General features: G+C 40.2%; 1 protein-coding gene across 5 annotated transcripts in view; it reads left to right on the top strand.

Annotated features, from left to right (window-relative positions):
• The window catches only part of NAALADL2 (N-acetylated alpha-linked acidic dipeptidase like 2), a 934,597-nt gene that overhangs the window by 682,773 nt on the left and 232,690 nt on the right, over positions 1 to 19,134 (top strand). For all 5 annotated transcript variants that reach the window (XM_087872505.1, XM_087872507.1, XM_087872506.1 and 2 more), the window contains one exon: positions 9,780 to 9,923. In XM_087872505.1, coding sequence (XP_087728631.1) covers positions 9,780 to 9,923 — 144 coding nt within the window. The remainder of the gene's footprint in view (positions 1 to 9,779; positions 9,924 to 19,134) is intronic.

Raw genomic sequence — 19,134 nt, 5'->3', positions numbered from 1 at the left:
CAAGCAACTCTTCTGTGTGTCGTCTCCAAGTGTGTTGCTTTACTCACAAAATTATAGATACAAATACCTACACAAAATGCAGACATATTTTTCCCCTTATTGGTGTTTATTATCCCTAGTACCAATCTTTTTGAAATCCATGCTTGTGGAAGTTAAGCAAAAACTGTTCATTTAAGGCACAAATTATGAAATTAGACATCAACTGGCCTAATCTATTCTTTCCAGAGGCAACATCAGCATTCCCCAATTTATTTCATTTTTATAGTTCTAATCTATTGTAAATCATATTCCTCAATAGGGAATTGGGACTACTGTTTTCAGTTGCAACAGTTTAATTCTGCCATTTACTCATTTGTCATTTTCTGTATGATTTAGTGGGAAAGAACTTGATTATTATACTTTCAGGTGAAAATCAGGAGACAGAATAAATAATGCTAAATCATTTGCTTTATAACGCAGGATTCCTAACTTTATTTTTTTTTCTTTTTTATAGCTACAAGACAGAATAGTGGCTATATGTAGGGAATTATAGTTAGCAGGTTATATTTAATGCTTTGTCTACTACCAATTTTTCCTTCCCATTTATTTTTTTCCTTTCTGATTTTTCTAGTAAATCATTCTCTCTCTATAGTCAGACTGGCACCAGTGTAATCCTAAATGCAATGAAAAGTAAGGGTATAGGAAATATCAGTGATCTAAAAATAATCCCTTGAAATCAGTTCCCCAGATCCTCAAAGATTTGCTTTGACCAATGACACGTATTTGCTAGTATAAGGTTTATCTCTAACTTTATTCTGAGTTTCCAGTGAAATACATTTGGGGGGTTTGGAATTGAACTGTTTTGTTGCTTAGCACACAATTATGGTGCTTGATTTTTCTTAAAAACCACTCCTGCATTTATTTGCTACCAAATGTGTGATATTTAGCTAGCATTTAGTTTGCAAAAGATTGATACAAGTGCTTTATTTCCACTTTTTATTGCCATCTGCTGAGCATCCCCTTAGAGAAATTAACTTCATTCCATATTGTAAGTGTGAATGTCAAATTCACCATGTATGCGAAGCATACAGAAAAAGATATTCCCACTTGAATATCACAATGGTTCCTTTTCAGGAATAATTATACATTTAATAATATGTACAGGGATGAAAGCAAAAGTCATATGGAAAACACTTGAATAAACAAAGCTAAGAAAGACGATCATACTGACTCTCTTCTAAAAGAGCAATTGATTTTAGAATCATATCTCAGGAGGACTTGGTACGTAAGAACTCTATATATGCCAAATTGAAATAAACACTGCATTTTTTTTATTCCAGGATAGTCCCGTTGGATTATTCAATGGATTCAATTAAGAACTGAGCATAACATTTTCAAAAGATATGTTAGGAAGGGATATCTTATTGTGTTTTTTGTAGATCGTCGTATGAGCTTTCCATTCATTCAGTAGAAACACCGTAACAAACTTAGATCCCGACTTTATTTATTTATTTTATTTTGTATTTATTAAATCTCTACATTACCCATCTCGCCTAAATGACTCTGGGCAGTTTACAATAATGTAGTAAAACCCTATAGATCAGGGGTGTCAAACTCGATTTCATTGAGGGCCGCATCAATGTTGTGTTTGACCTCAAGGGGCTGAGGTGGGTGTGGCCATCTTGATGTCACTTGTGGTGGCCCGAGCACTCTGCCAGCGAAAATGGGCTCAGGGGGGCTGCATGCAGTCCTCTTGGGCCGCATTATTGGTCACAACAACCTCCTGAAGCCGTCTGCCAGCGCTCCCGCCTGAGGTCCATTTTTGCTGGCAGAGGCACCAAAGGCCATCCTTTGCTGTTTCCAGGGCAGCTCCATGGGCCAGATCTAAGCACCCCGTGGGTGAGATCTGGCCCCCGGGCCTTGAGTTTGACACCCCTGCCATAGATACATGAATAAAAGCACAGCTTAAAAAGCAAGGTTAAAAACAAGTCAAAACCTACAAGTAAAAATAAATCGAGTTCAAATTCACTGATTAGGAAATTTACAAGGAATGGGAATGTCCTTGAGCCATCAGCCATCTCCCGGGCTGCATCATACTTTTAGACCACCCATGTTAATTGGAAAGCCAGGTCTTAAAACTCTTTTGGAAAACTAGAAGAATGGGGATTCACCTCACCTCTGAGGATAAGATTGTCTATAAGGTGGGAGCAGCAGCTGAGAAGGCCCTCTTCCTAGATCAAAGCCTAGCTTTGCTGGCTGGAGAATTCTGGGAGTTGAAGTCCACGAAGCTTAAAGTTAGCCAAGGTTGGAGACCCCTGTCCTAGATCCCATCAGTCAAAATTCCCTGACGGATGGAATATGCAAGATGCTCTCCATGCTTGACCAGGTGAGACAGGTCAATGTATCTGGTAGATGGTTCTTCAGGTATCCTGGTTTCATGCCATGAAAGACTTTCAAGAAGACAACCAAAACCTTGAATTTAAATTACATAAACCAAACTCAGGAAGATAAGTGATATAGCTAACTAGCATAATTTAATGTACCCTTTCCTCTCTGGATTCATTTTATTAACATGAGGCTTTGGGGCCAAAGCTAACACATAATCTTATTTTACCACTTTTGTAAAGTTAAATCATGGAAGACTTAAAGACACAAAGATCAAATAGTTCATTTTAGAAATTAGTTCTCAAGCAGAGATGTCACATTTACCCCCACTATACTATACTGTTTCTCTATTTTCGTTGAAAAAAATAATAACGGAAATCTGAAAAGAAAATAGAAAGGACAGCATCCAATATTTTTTTAAACAAAGCATTTAAAAAAAATAAACAGGAAACATTGGGATAACATGCTCCAACTGAGGAGAAACATTAAGTCTGCCATAAAAATACTGAACACCCTAGGAAAAGTACCCATTTTACTCTGCCATGCCTCAAATCAATACACAGGTTTTTTTCCCCCCTTCTTCTTAAATTCACTCTTGATCTTTGTGCATTTGAAAATTGCACATCACACCGGCTCACCCAGGGAAAAAATCTTTCTGCTATTACAGAAGCAGGACCAGGCATTTTAAGTTATCTGGAAAACAATTTTGAAAGTGCCCTTAAAACAGCTCTGTTAAAAGGGGCTATTATTTTACCTTCTGCAAGATTGGCTTTTCTTCTAAAATATGGTTAATAAAGATATCCTTGCTTTTGCTTATTAATAAGAGCTATTTTTTGACTAAGGACGTAGCAGATTGGCAGTGTACTGTTCTAGTTGTATGTATTTTGGAATCACAGAAAATTTATTATTTGTTTTATATATTAGATTTTATCCCACTTTTATTACTTTATAAATAACTCAAGGCAGTGAATATACATAATACTCCTTCTTCCACCTATTTTCCTCACAACAATCTGTCAGAGTATGAATATTCATAGACTGGAATAGGCAACAGAGCAGTCAATGGGGACTGTTTGGATAGACATGGTAACGGGTCAGCCAATGGGGACTGTTTGGAAACTGAAACATAGTATTTGTTTTTATGGGACCATAAGAGACAGTTTGGAGTCTGGGCATGGCTTAGAATTGCTGAACTGTATAGAAGAGTTGGTTTGGCCTCTGTAATGTGAGCTTCTGTACAATATATTAGCCTCTGTATCTCTCTACTCTGTAATGACTTGCTTCTATGAATATTGCTTCTGTGTTCCTGATATTGTATCTTTTCCTGTATGGTATTGTATATAAAGAAGTTTCTTATGTAACTTGAATCCTGCTGAAGTTCATTTAATTGTGTCTGATTGTGTGTGCTGCAACAAACTCTGACACAGAGGTGAATTGAGCTGATAGAGAATGCCTGACTCAAAGGAGACTTTCATGTCTTAGGCAAGACTAGAATTCATAGTCTCTTGGTGGATTGGCCCAACATCACCCAGCTGGTTTTCATATACAGGTAGACTTCAACTTACAACAATTCATTTAAAAGCCGTTCTGGCACTAAAAAAAGTGACTTATGACCATTTTTCACACTATGGTCATATAATCAAAAGTCTGACACTTGGGAACTGGTTCATATTTATGATGGTTGCAGTGTCCCGGGGTTATGTGATCGCCTTTTATGACCTTCTGACAAGCAAAGTCAATGGGGAAGTCAGATTCACTTAACAACCATGTTACTAACTTAACAATGGCAGTGATACACTTAACAACTGTGGCAAGGTCATAAAATGGGGCAGAATTCAACAACTCACTTAGCAACAGAAATTTTGGGCTCGGTTTTGGTTATAAGTCAAGAACTGCCTCTATAAGGTGGAACTAGAGCTCACAGAGCAAAGGTGGGTTGCAGCAGGTTCTGACCAGTTCTGGAGAACCAGTAGTGGAAATTTTAGTAATTCAGAGAACTGGTAGTAAAAATTCTGACTGGCCCCACCCCCATCTATTCTCTGCCTCCCGAGTCCCAGTTGATAGGGAGGAAATGGGGATTTTGCAGTAACCTTCCCCTGAAGGTTGGAGTGGGGTGGGAATGGAGATTTTACAGTATCCTTCCCCTGCCACACCCAGCAAGCCATGCCATGCCATGCCACGCCCACCAAACCACACCCACAGAACTGGTAGTAAAAAAAATTTGAAACCCACCACTGTCACAGAGTCCTCATTTTTAGCTTGGTACCATAACTACTATTTTCAGTTTTTTTCCATATTGTTCCCCGCCCTCGATGACTTGCATGTCCATGTTGCCTTTTAATTTGGCCATTTGCTTCAATAAATAGGCTTTTGAAGTTCTTTAGAATATATATAGCTTCATTTGCCTTATTTCTATCTTCTTCTGTTCATTTCCATCTGAACACTGATTTCCCCCACTGGGTTTTATATTTAGAACATATGTGGGCATGCATATCTCTCAAGAACACCTTAAACCTAACCATTCCATGTCAGCTGTGATGGGCAACCGGAAAATCTCCAGAAAAGATGTAACATGTCTTCTGTACTCATCATCTATAGAGATGCAAACCTGTGCTCCAAATTACATTTTCTCTTTTGAGCCCAAATTTTAGTAAAGTCTTAAAAAGAAGCTCTACATCAGGGTTCCGACAGATGCCCTAATTAAATCATGAGCCTCGAGCCAAGCTTCAAAAGAAATCCAGTTACCGTATTTTCCGGCGTATAAGACGACTGGGCGTATAAGACTACCCCCTACTTTTCCTGTTAAAATATAGGGTTTGAGCTATACTCGCCGTATAAGACTACCCCTCTTCCAACGCACACCAAATAAAAATTAAAAAAACATCAGATTTGATTTCAATATGGTAATTTTAATTCAAGTGCTTATGACATGCAGGTACTTAGCAGGAAAACTGTCACTTATAAACATAAGGCTGTTTGTCATCAAACATGTAAACATAAAGCAGTGCAATTGGATTAAACTTTTCCTAATTCACTCTAAAGCTGAAAGGAAGGATAAGACAATAAACCCATGGGAGCTGCCATGCTGTTTGTTTTCTAAGCTGTCAACCAAACTGGAACTGATGATGATAGGAGGAAGATAACAAACAGTAGAGAACAAGTGCCGGGCAAGTCCCTGGCGAGTCAGCAACGCCTATCATAACTGCAAGCTAATTTTACAGGTTTTGCTGGCGTGATAGTTTCCCTTTAAAAGCCTTCAAAATCCTCCTGTTCATCATCTGATATCATAAGTACATCAATGACATCTTGTGATACATTTGTAAGGCAGTCATCGTATGGATCTAATTCCGTATCAGATGGTGTGGTCTCAGCTTCGGCTTCCTCTTCATCTTGCCACAAGTAGTCGTCCTCCATACCATCTAATGAATTTGATATGCCACACTTCTTGAAGGACTTGATTACTGTTTCTGCATCAATATCATTCCAGGCTTTTATGACAAACTTGCACAAAACATCCAACTGTGGAGCACACATGTTTCCTCCTTTTGTGAATGACTTTTCGCCGCTAACCATCCACTCATTCCACTGTTCTCGAATGCGATCTTTAAATGGCTTGTTTAGGCACACATCCAGTGGCTGTACCAACGATGTCAATCCTGCAGGAATAACTGCAGCATCTGTGTTTATTCTTGCAAGCCTTTGCTTGGTGTTGGGAATTAAATGAGCCCTGAACATATCCCACACCAGTAGACTACGTTTTTGAATAAGTCCACCTGGTCGCCTGCTCCATACATTATCAAGCCATAGCTTTACCCCTTCTTCATCCATCCAGCCTTTTTCATTCACATGTACAAAACAACCAACAGGGAACTTGAGTTTTGGCATTGTTTTTCTTTTAAAAATAATCATTGGTCTCAGTTTGGAGCCATCAGCTGTGCATGCTAGTACCACTGTAAAACTGGACTTCTCATGTCCTGTTGTTTTAATTAAAATTGTTTTTTCACCTTTTGGATGGACAGTTTTATTTCCAATCATATCAAAATTCATTGGAGTTTCATCCATATTTCCGATACTACTTAACGCATAGCCATGTTTATTGCGCTGTTGTATTACGTATCGATGGAAACTATTTACTTTGGCATCAAGATCTGCAGGTAATTTTTGTGCAATTTTCATCTTTTGCCTCAGTACCATATTATGCCTTTCCAAGAATCTGGTACATCAGGATACAATGGCCTTAAATCTGTTGCTGTGATCTGGGTTAGATTTAGCCCACTGAAGTGCAAACAAACATATTTTATTTCGTGTCACTATATAACCGTTTTGGCGATGCTCATTCACCATGTCTGCTACATGTTTTTCGAGTTCTGGCCAATGTGGGGTGCCTCTTCTTAATGTACACTTACCCCTTGGCATACTCTTTAATGCTTTTACATTTGCTTTTCAGTCCTGAACCATCTTTTCTGTTACTCCATATTGTCTTGCAGTAGCACAGTTATTATGTTCCATGGCAAAGTTTACAACTTTAAGTTTAAAACTGGCTTCATATTTCTTTCTTCTTGCTGGTGGAGCCATGATGGGGTCTTGACTGTTAGCCATTTGTATACTGTACTGTATGTACTGGTGCTGTACTGTATGAACAGTACAGTATACTGTATGAACAGTATGAATAGTGTTCTATTCAGAGAACAAAGCGTCTTAACCAATTAGAGTAGGGCGGCAACAGTGATGACTGTGGGTAGGACCTAACCCTGAGGACTTAACAGAACCGATACAGATACCTACGAGCCAGGCTTGCCCATCTGTCAAGGTAATGGGTCACGTGTAGCGGCAAGAGGGTATTTCGTACCAGGTTTTTTTCCTGTCACCCTGTCCTGTCACCTTGCAGCCTTGACGAGATCAGCACAGCTTCCCCTCAATGTTGTCGGCACTCCCGTAGCATCATTGGTCAGCGCCGGCAACTCAGATTCGGGAAGCTGTGCTGATCTCATCAAGGCTTCATGCCGCTGAATGCTGGACCCAGCTGGTTGCTGTGCGGAGCTTCCCCCACCACCCCAGGCATCCAGGTGGATATTACCAATGCTCCGACTTCCCCAGACCCCCAGTGATGGCGAGCCCCAGCTGTCTGGGGAAGTCGGAGCATCGGTAATATCCACCTGGATGCCTGGGACGGTGGGGGAAGCTCCGCACAGCAACCAGCTGGGTCCAGCATTCAGCAGCATGCAGCCTTGACGAGATTGGCACATTCCCCTCAATGTTGTCGGTGCTCCCATAGCGTCATCAGTCAGCGCCGGCAACTCATATTCAGGTTAGAAATCTCTAGCAATGACTAGAGATGGTAGTAGCCGCTCTTACCGCTTCCGTCAGTCTGTCAAACCAGACAAATTGTTGTTTAATCTCTTCTTAAAAACTTCCAGTGTTACCTTCATATTTCCCCATGAGACATATATTTTTCAATAATTATAAGTTCACTGTGCATAGGGCAGAGGAAAAAATGTTTAGTACCCCCAATTACATTAGTAAAAAAAATATTGCCTACAATTAATCAGTGGAACAACTTACCTGCAGAAGTTGTGAATGCCCCAACACTGGAAATTTTTAAGAGATGTTGGATAACCATTTGTCTGAAGTGATGAAGGGTTTCCTGCCTGGGCAAGGGGTTGGACTAGAAGACCTTCAAGGTACCTTCCAACTCTGTTATTCTATTCTATTCTAGATTTCCAAACATATCATAACTATTGCAAAACTCAACATATTTTTAGCACATGATCACTGCCTTTGTAAGCAATTGAAACCTAGTCATGTGTCACAAAATTTTGAGATTGTATTCTGATATGTGTGAGGGCCACCACATATTATATATTTTTTTCCTGCTTCCCAAATTATAATGCCTAAAGTCAGTGTATTCCCTTTAAGTATAAATTGAAGAGGTCCAGGAGATTGCTGACTGAGCTTGTTGAGTGAGCCAAATTTTTATTCCACCAAACATCCCTTATTCATCATTTGCTCTGACAGGTTATAGTTTCCCAGAGTAGAGCTGTATACATTTTATCTACTAAACATACTTTGTTTTCTATTCTAATTTTATCCTTTCCTAGAACACAGAATAAGGTTCTTTGGAGTATCTATTGAAAGCATAAAACTGTCAAACTTCCAGTATGCTTAAGGTGAAAAATTAATGAACCACTCAGTTCTGTTATTTCAAAAGTAATACAATTCTATTAGCAATGTAGTTAAAAGTCAGTTCTATATTAGTCACTTTTTTACCTTTTCTAAAAATGGGGAGGGGGGAGAGAGAGGAGATCATTAAAATACTGTTCTAGGGCATAATAAGGGAGGATTTAAAAGGTTTAACACAAATGTGAAAGAAAAGCTGTTTTTCAGCCTTGTTTATAGATGGTTCACTTTATTCAACAATGACAAACATACCTTCTCTAAATTTTCTTTTCATTATGTATAGGTTATACAGATGGAAAATAAACCTTTAAAATCTGTCTGTGAAATGTTTCTGAGGGAGACCTAAAAAAAAAATGTGACTGAAGTGGCTTTCTCTATTTGCAGTCTCTGATGCTTTTTTTTCTCCAGTCCTGAAGATCCCTTTTTAAACCCATCATGCTATTTAAACAACCATCCTTTGAAGTTAATAATGTGGGGTGGAGAATCAGTCAAGGTCATGGCATTTATTCAGGGATGTCATGTTGTAAGACTACTGCTCTACTCCATAATAATGGAGCTATGGGAGATTAAGATGCATTGAATGTGCTTTCCTATTTAGCATGAGTGTTAAACCGCTGGGAAAAATTATTCAGATAGAAGTCTTACCTTTACTTTAGACCAGGGGTGTCAAACTCAAGGCCTGGGGGCCAGATCTGGCCCATGGGGTCGCCCCAGAAACAGCGAAGGAGTCTCAGGAACAGCTTGGCTGTCTCAGGAATTCTGGGAGTTGAAGTCCACAGGTTGTAAAAGGGCCACATTTGCCCACCCCTGCCTTAGAGCCATTGCAGCATCCATGTAGTCACGTGATCAAAATACAGATGCTTGGCAACTGACTCATATTTATGATGGTTGCAATGTCCCGGGGTCATGTGATCCCCTTTTGTGAACCTTCTGACAAGCAAAGTCCGCCAGATTTACTTAATAACTGTGTTTCTAACTCAAAATTTGCAGTGACTCACTTAACAACTGTGGCAAGAAAGGTCCTAAAACGAGGCAAAGTTCATTTAACAACTGTCTTGTTTAGCAACAGATATTTTGGGCTCAGTTGTGGTTGTAAGTCGAGGACTACTTGTACCTCTACTCTACTATGCAATGGTAAAAGGAGGAAATGGAACAAAGTTTTGAAAATAGTGACTTACTAATTTTATTTTTTTTGTCTCTCTTTCTCACTATCTCCTCTTCCCTGCAACTTTTTGAAGATGGAAGCTATAAACAACACCGATCAAACCTCACTTCTCTATTAGTGCAGACTATTTCAGTGACGCTGGTCAGGAAGCTGTTCATTTCCCTTGAGGAAGCTGGTGAAAATGAAGTTTGCCAGCCACTGAGATTGCCTTCTGCAGGTAATACCTTCTTTCTCTCACACTCTTATTTTCTCAATTTTCTTACTTCTGTTAAATGTTGGAAGTTCTTTAATAATAAATAATAATAATAATTTTATTTCTATACCGCCCTTCTCCCGAAGGACTCAGGGCAGTGTACAGCCAATTTAAAAACACAAGACACAACAATAATTAAAAATTAAAATAATTAAATAGATTTGGCCGATTTAAAACCCCAAAAATTTAAAATACCCCAATTTAAAATTATCATGTCGATAGCCCGGCCTGGCGGAACAACAGGGTCTTCAATGCACAACGAAACACCCGGAGGTCGGAGATCTTGCGTATTTCCGGGAGCAGTTCATTCCATAGGGCTGGGGTTCTCACAGAGAAGGCCCTCCCCCTGGGTGTCGCCAGCCGACATAACTTGGCTGATGGCACCCTGAGGAGACCCTCTCTGTGGGAGCGGACTGGTCGGTGGGAGGCTATTGGTGGCAGAAGACGGTCTCGAAGGTACCCGGGTCCTATGCCATGGAGCGCTTTAAAGGTGGTAACCAACACCTTGAATTGCACCCGGAAGACCACTGGGAGCCAGTGCAGCTCGCGCAGGAGGGGTGTCACGCGGGCACAATGAGTTGCGCCCATAACCACCTGCGCGGCCGCATTCTGGACCAGTTGGAGCCTCCGAGTGCTCTTCAAGGGGAGCCCCATGTAGAGAGCATTACAATAGTCCAGCCGGGAGGTGACAAGGGCATGAGTGACCATGCGCAAGGCGTCCCGGTCCAGAAAGGGCTGCAACTGGCGGATCAGGCGAACCTGATAAAAGGCCCCCCTGGCCACGGCCGTCATATGCTCTTCTAAAGACAGCCGTGCATCCAGGAGGACACCCAGATTGTGAGCCCTCTCTGTGGGGGGCAAAGATTCACCCCCAATAGTCAGCGATGGCACCTGCTGACTATATCGGGATGCCGGCAGCCACAGCCACTCGGTCTTGGACGGGTTGAGTCTGAGCCTGTTCCTCCCCATCTAGACCCGCACGGCCTCCAGGCAGCGAGACATCACATATCACATTTCACAGGCTAGTTGAACACAAAAAGGAACAAACAAAAAAGCCGCATCAAGCTGACACTTATAACCGGTGGGTGCTATATCTGTCAAGATCCAGCTGATGGGAAATCAAATATCAGGAGTAGCAAATCTCTTAGTACCAAACATTAAAGTCTAATGCATGATATTGACTAAAAAAAGCCCCTGATAGTAGGCACTTTCACGGTAGATATGCTTGAATAAGTACAGTGCGGTGTGATAAGCCCTTTCTGGATAGAACACAATATCAAGGAAATATTTAAAGTAACAAGAGAACATCAAAGCAATAGATTTTCCTCAGAGTCTGGGCATCTACTTAAATCTATACATAACAACTATATAAATCTCTCTCTCTCTCTCTCTCTCTCTCTCTCTCTCTCTCTCTATATATATATATATATATATATATATATATATATATATATATATATATATATATATATGCAAAAAATTAAAATCTCGGGTGTTTTCCCGCATCATGTTAAATAAGTTAGTACTCAGGGCAGTGGTGGGTTTCAAAAATTTTTTACTACTGGTTCTGTGGGTGTGGCTTGGTGGGCGTGGCATAGTTTGGTGGGCGTGGCAGGGGAAGGTTACTGCAAAATCCCCATTTCCTCCTGATCAGCTGGGACTCCAGAGGCAGAGAATAGATGGGGGCCGGACCAGTCAGAGGTGGTATTTACCAGTTCTCTGAACTACTCAAAATTTCTGCTACCGGTTGTCCCGAACTGGTCAGAACATGCTGAAACCCGCCTCTGACTCAGGGCCATATAATTTATTAGAAAAAATGTTTGGGATTACATTTTTTGTTCTACTTTAGGGAGAAAAATGTAGTAGAACTGTTCCAATCATCTCCATCCTCCATCCCTCTCCCTCCCTCCCTCCCCCCTCCCCGTCTCTCTCACACACACAGAGTGAGAGAAAGAGTAGTAGTAATACAGTATATGGTTAATGATGAGAGAGAGAAAGAGAGAGAGAAATTATATTCTGAGTTTAGCAAATTGTAGCTCTAATGTTTAATGTTTCATCTCAGAATCAGTGCCATGAAAAAAGGCTGTTTCTAAATTTATTTTGCTATATCTTTAGCATCTGGATTATTTAGTACATCTATTCTGAAACCTAACATTGGGCAAATAATATGTAGAAACCAATTAATTCAAGGAATAAAAATGTTAATAATTCTTATTAAAATGAAAGTAATGATGATATCAAACTGTTAAAGCTGCTTCTTTTTTTAAAATAAATAAATAAATCGGCTAGAGAGAAGAATTTAAACATATTCCATATGCTAAAAGAATTGGAGAAGAATTTAAACATATTCCATATGCTAAAATTCTGTCTTATGTGAGGAAAAAGGGAACAATTTCTTTTGGAGGAAAAAAAAGTAGGCTATTATTTTAAAATAGTGTCTCTTATAAAATATGCAGTTTACCAAAGAGAGCAGATTATCTTACATTGTTCAAATGTTGCATTTATGACAAAGGAAGAGGTTTACCAGTGTTCCATAGCATTGCTACATCTGATCCAACTTTCAAGACAAAGTCTTGGGTAATAGATATGCCTATTATCTAAAAGCACACCGTTCTTTTTCCTTACTTCAGCACTGCTTCTACTTACCCTTTAATCAAGAAAATATCTAATTATATAACAGCTCTACTTATCAATTATATTGTGTGTTCTAAAACACTTTACATGTCATTATTTCAGATGTAGCGGAAAGTGTGACATTGTTCTCCTAAAAAAAAAAAAAAAAGATCAAAAGCTGAGTTCTCCTCACCTGTTGCCATTTATATTTATTACCGTATTCACTTTCTGCCAGTAAGTTTTTCCCATTGCTCATTTGCGATTCCACTCTGTGCTGTGGGACGATGATTTCTTTTGTTAAGAGTCAGTTGGCAAGATCTAAGAAGGATGATGAGAACAAATGTGAATAAGTTATACATGTCGTGGATGGCTGTGATTACTTCATCATGAGCACACGCTGGAGATTAAACTATATTCCTTGTGGTACTGTTTATATTACATTCTTCATGGTGACTAATGCAGGGATTAGATTTTCAGCCCAGTTTAATTTGCTCAATTAGAGAAAGGAAGCCACCTCAAAGACTGAAACAGGAAGAAAATTCCCTGAAGTTCCTCAATTCTTTTTTAAAAAAACCCTAATTTAGATCAAGAGAAGTCTGGGAGGGAATATTTATTTTGCATAGCAGGAGCATGTCACATCACCTTAAGAGTATTTTGATAGACTTAAATATATTGAAAAACTAACCAAGTCAGATCATCTATGCAACTTAGTCCAAGAAATTTGGAGAGTACATTAAGTATAAAGATTTTAGTGATTGTATGACAGAGGTGACAGATAGGTTAGAAGAACATACCACTTAACTCTGTAACTACTTATGTACAGTATATACGTATATTAGTAAATAATATTTTATTGTTTTCCATTCTTAGGTTGTTGTAGCTGAATCAATCAATTTGTTGTAGTTGAATCAATCATATAGGCAGTGGTGGGATCCTTCTGGTTTAACAACCGGTTCGGTAATTCAACAAAAAATCACCTTCCGTGTAAGTGCTAGGGAATTAAAACAGCTGAGGCGCAGCGATCCGTTCTGCTGTGCTAATCAGCTGCGAAGATAAAGGTAAATAAAGTGCAGGAGCGGGCGCAGCTGATTGTTGGAGTGAACCGCTCCGTTCCCAGCTGATCATTGGAGCTACCAGTTCTCCCGAACCGGTCTGAACCAGTAGAATCCAATCCCTGCATATTTAAAAGAGACCTTACTTTTTACTTAGTATTTGAGATTTTTGTAGAAGGAGAATTTGAAGACAGATTTTGGTGTTTTGATCTCCATAAATGTATTCAGTTACAGATGTCTGTAGATATTCTTAGTTATCCAGGTCAAGGTTGTCTCAAAGGTGCTTTTTCAGGAGACACTGAACATTCTTGGGGTTTTTCTCCCTTTGAAGATTTTTTGCTTCTCATCCAAGAAGCTTCTTCAACTCTGACAGGATAGTGGGGAATGGAAGAATTTATAATCCTTACAGGCAGTTGGTCATTTGCATCCTTTTAGAGCAGGGATGTCAAACTCAATTTCATTGAGGGCCGCATCAGGGTTATGTTTGACCTCGGAGGCCAGGTTGGGCATGGCCAGGGTGGGCGTGGCCAGCTTGATGTCACTCAAGTTAGGGGGCCGTCTGTGGTGGCCCAAGCACTCTGCCAGTGAAAACAGGCTCCAGAGTTCCGTTTTCAGCTGTGACGGCTTCCTACCACCCTCTGACAGTGAAAATGGAGCTTGGGGGGGGGCATGTGCACCCCCCAAGCTCATTTTTACTGGCAAAGGGGTGTAGGAAGCTATTACAGCCAAAAATGGAGCCTGGGAGGGCTGTGGGCTCCATTTTCACTGGCAAAGGCACCGCGGGCCGGTCCTTTGCGGTTTCTAGAGTGGCCCTGTGGGCCAGATCTAAGCACCCCACGGGCCGGATCTGGCCCCTGGGCCTTGAGTTTGACATCCCTATTTTAGAGAGCCGTTGAAGCACTTGGAGATTTATCTATGTCCTCAGGGTCATCTGAGTAGTGCTCCTGGTTCCTGCAGTCTGCAATTTTTTTTCCCTCTGGAAATCCATTCCTACTCCCACACCATTCAAAGGGTGTTCATCCCAAATTGTATAGATACATGTCTGTAGAGATGCTCCACTATCATGCCAGAGCTGAAGAAGGTTCTTGATGAGAAGTGAAACATCTTCAAAGAAAAAACAGAAAAGTATAGTTGCCTCCTGAAAAAGCACCTTTGGGACATTCAGTTACAGAGTTAGTCATACTTTCTTCTAACATGTTTGTCACCTCTGCTATACAATCACTAAAACCTTTATACTTAATGTGCTCTCCAAATTTCTTGAACTAAGTTTCATAGGTGATTTGACCCACCAAGACCATTTTTCTAAACTCCTATGTCTTAATATCATCTGGGATCTTTCAGTCCCTTTCCCCCCCACAATTGTTGAACCTCTATGAAAGCAAACAGTGGATTTGATTGTTAGTCTAGATTTTCACAGCTGCTAAAGATGAGATTTGTACTGCCAGGTCTGGTTTCAGATCTGCTCTGGCAAAGCTAGCAACAGGGCTAGCAAAATGTCAGCACGTATTCATTGTCTCACGGAGCATCATTACAGAAATCATACAAGAGAGCTTGGCTGTCTTTTTGAAGGTTCTGTTCCATTTGGAATGGCCCAAGGGGAATAAAGTTTGTTTATCTTGGACAACATACTTTAAAAAAAAATATTGATTTCTTGTTAATCAATCAAAATATATATGGAGGTGCGAAAGAAAGACTTCATTAAACCCAGCAAATAATGTGAGAAATCATGAAATAAGGAGACAGAAGAATATATAAGAGTTCCATCTTTCCCATAAACTATGCTTTATTTTTATTTTATTTATTTAGTTTATCAAACATGTACAAGATAATAGGTATAAGTATAAACATGGACATAGCACAGATAATGAATACAAATAAATGGGACAGTGGGACAGGGACGGTAGGCACGCTGGCGCGCTTATGCACACCCTCTTTACGGACCTCTTAGGAATGGGTAGACAGTTTAAGGTTGAAGCTATGGGGGTTTGAGGATGTAACAATGGAGTTGGGTAGAGCATTCCAGGCATTGACCACTCTGTTGCTGAAGTCGTACTTTCTAGAATAGAGTTTAGAATGGTTTACTTTGAATTTGTTTGCCTGTGTATTATTGTTGTTGAAGCTGAAGTAGTCATTGACAGGTAGGACATTGTAGCAGACAATTTTGTGTGATATGCTTAGATCAGAACGCAGGTGGCGGAGTTCCAGGTTGTCCAAGCCCAACATTTCAAGCCTGGTGGCATAAGGGATTCTATTGAGAGCAGAGGAGTACTCTCAGTGGTGGCATTCAGCCAGTTCGCACCACTTCGGGAGAACCGGTTGTTAACTTTCTGAGCAGTTTGGTGACCTGGTTGTTGGAAGAAATCATTAGGGCAGAGAACCGATTGTTAAATTACTTGAATCCCACCACTGAGTACTCTTCTTGTGAAATGCTTCTGGACCCACTCAATTGTATTAATGTCCAATATACAGTGTGGATTCCAGGCATTGCTGACCAAAAAAAAGCATATGCTGACAAAAGCATTGGATATGAAAGTTTACAATATAATCAACACTCTCTCTGCAGTCATTGATTTGCAGCTAATTGTCTTCATAGGCTATTTGATGCACTAAAGGAGAATATTTGTATTTCGTGGTTGAAGCGAGGGGACCTTGGTGCTCTCTGAGCTTGCTTGTTTTCTTGCAGACGTTTCATTACCCTAACTATGTAACATTGTTAGTGCTAGGCTGTATTTGATACATTAGTAGGCAAGAATTAATTTTGCAGAAATAAATACACCATATTAATGTGGTGGTGAGAAATTTTTTTTCCTGCCTTGCTGGCCCTGATACACAGAGAATGTCCTTTTCTAAACAGTACATGTGAAGAGCATGTCCGGATGAATTGATAGGTATCGAGTGCAGGAAATCAGGAAACCCAGGCAGTTCAAATGAATATAAAGGTTTAGTGCAAGCTACAGGTCTCTACAAGAATCTGAACTACTAACGGTCGAAGCAAACTGGCAGTAGCTAAGGATCAATGGTTCATGGTGGGTGCAAAAGGACTTGAGGCGTCTGGGTGAGAAGGGACTTGAGGCTGATGATGTGTTTGACCCCTCCTTCAGGCTCAGCCTGGTTATCTCCTACAAAAGGCTTGTATTCTCTACTCTTTTTTTTTTGGAGTTGAGCTAATTTGGAAGGAATCAAGTTCTGAAATGAAAACACACACACAAATAACTAGTAATGTTAACCTAGTTGTGCATTTAAAATAGTATAGGACTCCTTCACTAGTTTTAGTTATAGGTAGTTCCTGACTTACCACCACAATTATGATCAGAATTTCCATTATTAAGCAAGAGCGTGAGCCAGGCCTGATTTTTATGATCCTTTTTTCCATGGCTGTTAAGTGAAGCACTAAAACTGTTAAGTGAATCATGCCGATGTTAAGCAAATCCTGCTTCCCCGATTGACTTTGCTTGTCTGAAGATGGCCAGGAAGGTTGAAAATGACAATCATGTGATCGTGGGATCCTGTAATCATTGTAAACACATGCTGTTTTTCTGTTGTCCGAATTTTGATCCAGAAACTATGGGAATGCTGCAACAGTCCTAAGTGCAGGGGTAGGATTCTACCGGTTCGGGCAAATTGGTAGCTTTGATGATCAACCGGTTCTCTCCGACAATCAGGTCGGCCCACCCACCTGCCCCTGCGCCTTACTTACCTTTATCTTCTCAGCTGATTGGCAGGGCAAAGCGGATTGCCGTGCCTCAGCTGTGTTACTCCCAAGTGGTAAGACAGAAGGTTTGTATTTGTAAAACTATACATGTGCTCACAGTGTGTATTAGGTGCGCAAAGCGCACAATCACTGAACCGATTATTAAACCGGCAGCATCCCACCACTGCCTAAGTGCAAAGACTGGTTGTAAGTCAAGGATTGCCCATGTTTCTCAGAATTAATAAGAGGTATAGTAGTGGGTAGTATTTTAAATTTCCTTATGACATTCATATTTTTCCTAGTTACCAGATAGTTGAGAATAACATATACACCTTTCCCATGTTCCTCTGATAAATAGAAGTTTTATTCTTAGTTTCAAGAGCAATTTAACATGGTTGAATCAATGCTATTCAGAAGGATATGTTCATAGCATCTGAATACATAAGATTAAGTATCCAGTTCTTTAGATCTTTTTGCAACCCACACAGCATGTGTTTCACAGAGGAGAGCAAATTCTGTTAAGAATGCATGTATAACTTTTTTCTGCAGAAATTCTGTTAGGTCATTTTAGAATCGTTCATCAATAATGTGTTTTATTTCATCTCAAAATGGGTTAGGTAGGCTGAGAAGGCGCACCCATTGATTGCCAAGTGGGACTTTGCACAGGTAGTCCTCGACTTACGACAACAGTGGAGCCCAAAATTTCTGTTGCTAAATGAGACATTTGTTAAGTGAATTTTGCCCCATTTTACAAACTTTCTTGTCTCGGTTGTAAAGGGGAAGGCTGGAGTTGTTTAGTTAGTGACACGATTGTTAAGTGAATCTGGCTTCCCCATTGACCGAAAGTTGCAAAAGGTGATCACATGACCCTGGGCCATTGCAGCTGTCATAAATACGAGTCAGTTGCCAAGCAACTGAATTTTGATCACGTGACCACAGGGATGCTGCAATGGTCGTAAGTGTGAAAAATAGTCGTTGGTCACTTTTTTCAATCTGTTGCAACTTTGAGTGGTCATTAAACAAACTGTTGTAAGTCAAGGACTACCTGTATTTCTCACCTGAAATTCAAGCTTGATGGCATTTCCACTATCCTGAATTATGGAAAGGCAGAGAGAACATTCAAAATCATAATCATAAACAATACATTTATGGATGCCTGGTTTTAAAAATGTTCTACTTAAATGTATGTTCTTCCTAACACTTTAGAGGCTTTCTTTTTTTAGTAACTCTCTTCCCAAGCTAGGTTGGATATTAGTTTGGGGGCTTGGCAGAGCAACAGACTGCATTCTCAATGAGCACAGTGAGAACACGAGGCAGATAAATCTTTGCATTGAGGCTCCCTGGAAATAATCCAGACATTATTTATAAAGGATTCCCCCAGGAATCTTGTGAATCTGCTTGAAACAGCCATAGCTTCAGGCTTGCTTCTGGTGTTTTCCTAAGGACATCATCATTCACCTGAGGGACCATATTGTCATTAACAATACAGTGTCCTGTCTCCTCTGCTCTATGGCTTTCTCTAGCTCTGTTTACTTCCACATCCTTGGTGGCACAGTGGTTAGAGTGCAGGACTGCAGGCCACTTCTACTGACTACCAGCTGCCTGCAATTTGGCAGTTCAAATCCCACCAGGTTCAAGGTTGACTCAGCCTTCCATCTTTCCGAGGTCGGTAAAATGAGGACCCAGATTGTTGGAGGCAATTATGCTGACTCTGTAAAACCGCTTAGAGAGGGCTTTAAAGCACTATAAAGCAGTATATAAGTCTAAGTATTATTGCTATTGCTAACCTAAAAGATGGAACTCAGCTACCAGGTATTGT

Source organism: Pantherophis guttatus, chromosome 6, assembly GCF_059756535.1.
Source record: "Pantherophis guttatus breed Tessera chromosome 6, ASM5975653v1, whole genome shotgun sequence".
NCBI lineage: Eukaryota > Metazoa > Chordata > Lepidosauria > Squamata > Colubridae > Pantherophis > Pantherophis guttatus.
Note: the sequence above shows the minus strand (reverse complement) of the source record. Positions and strands in the feature narration are given on the sequence as shown.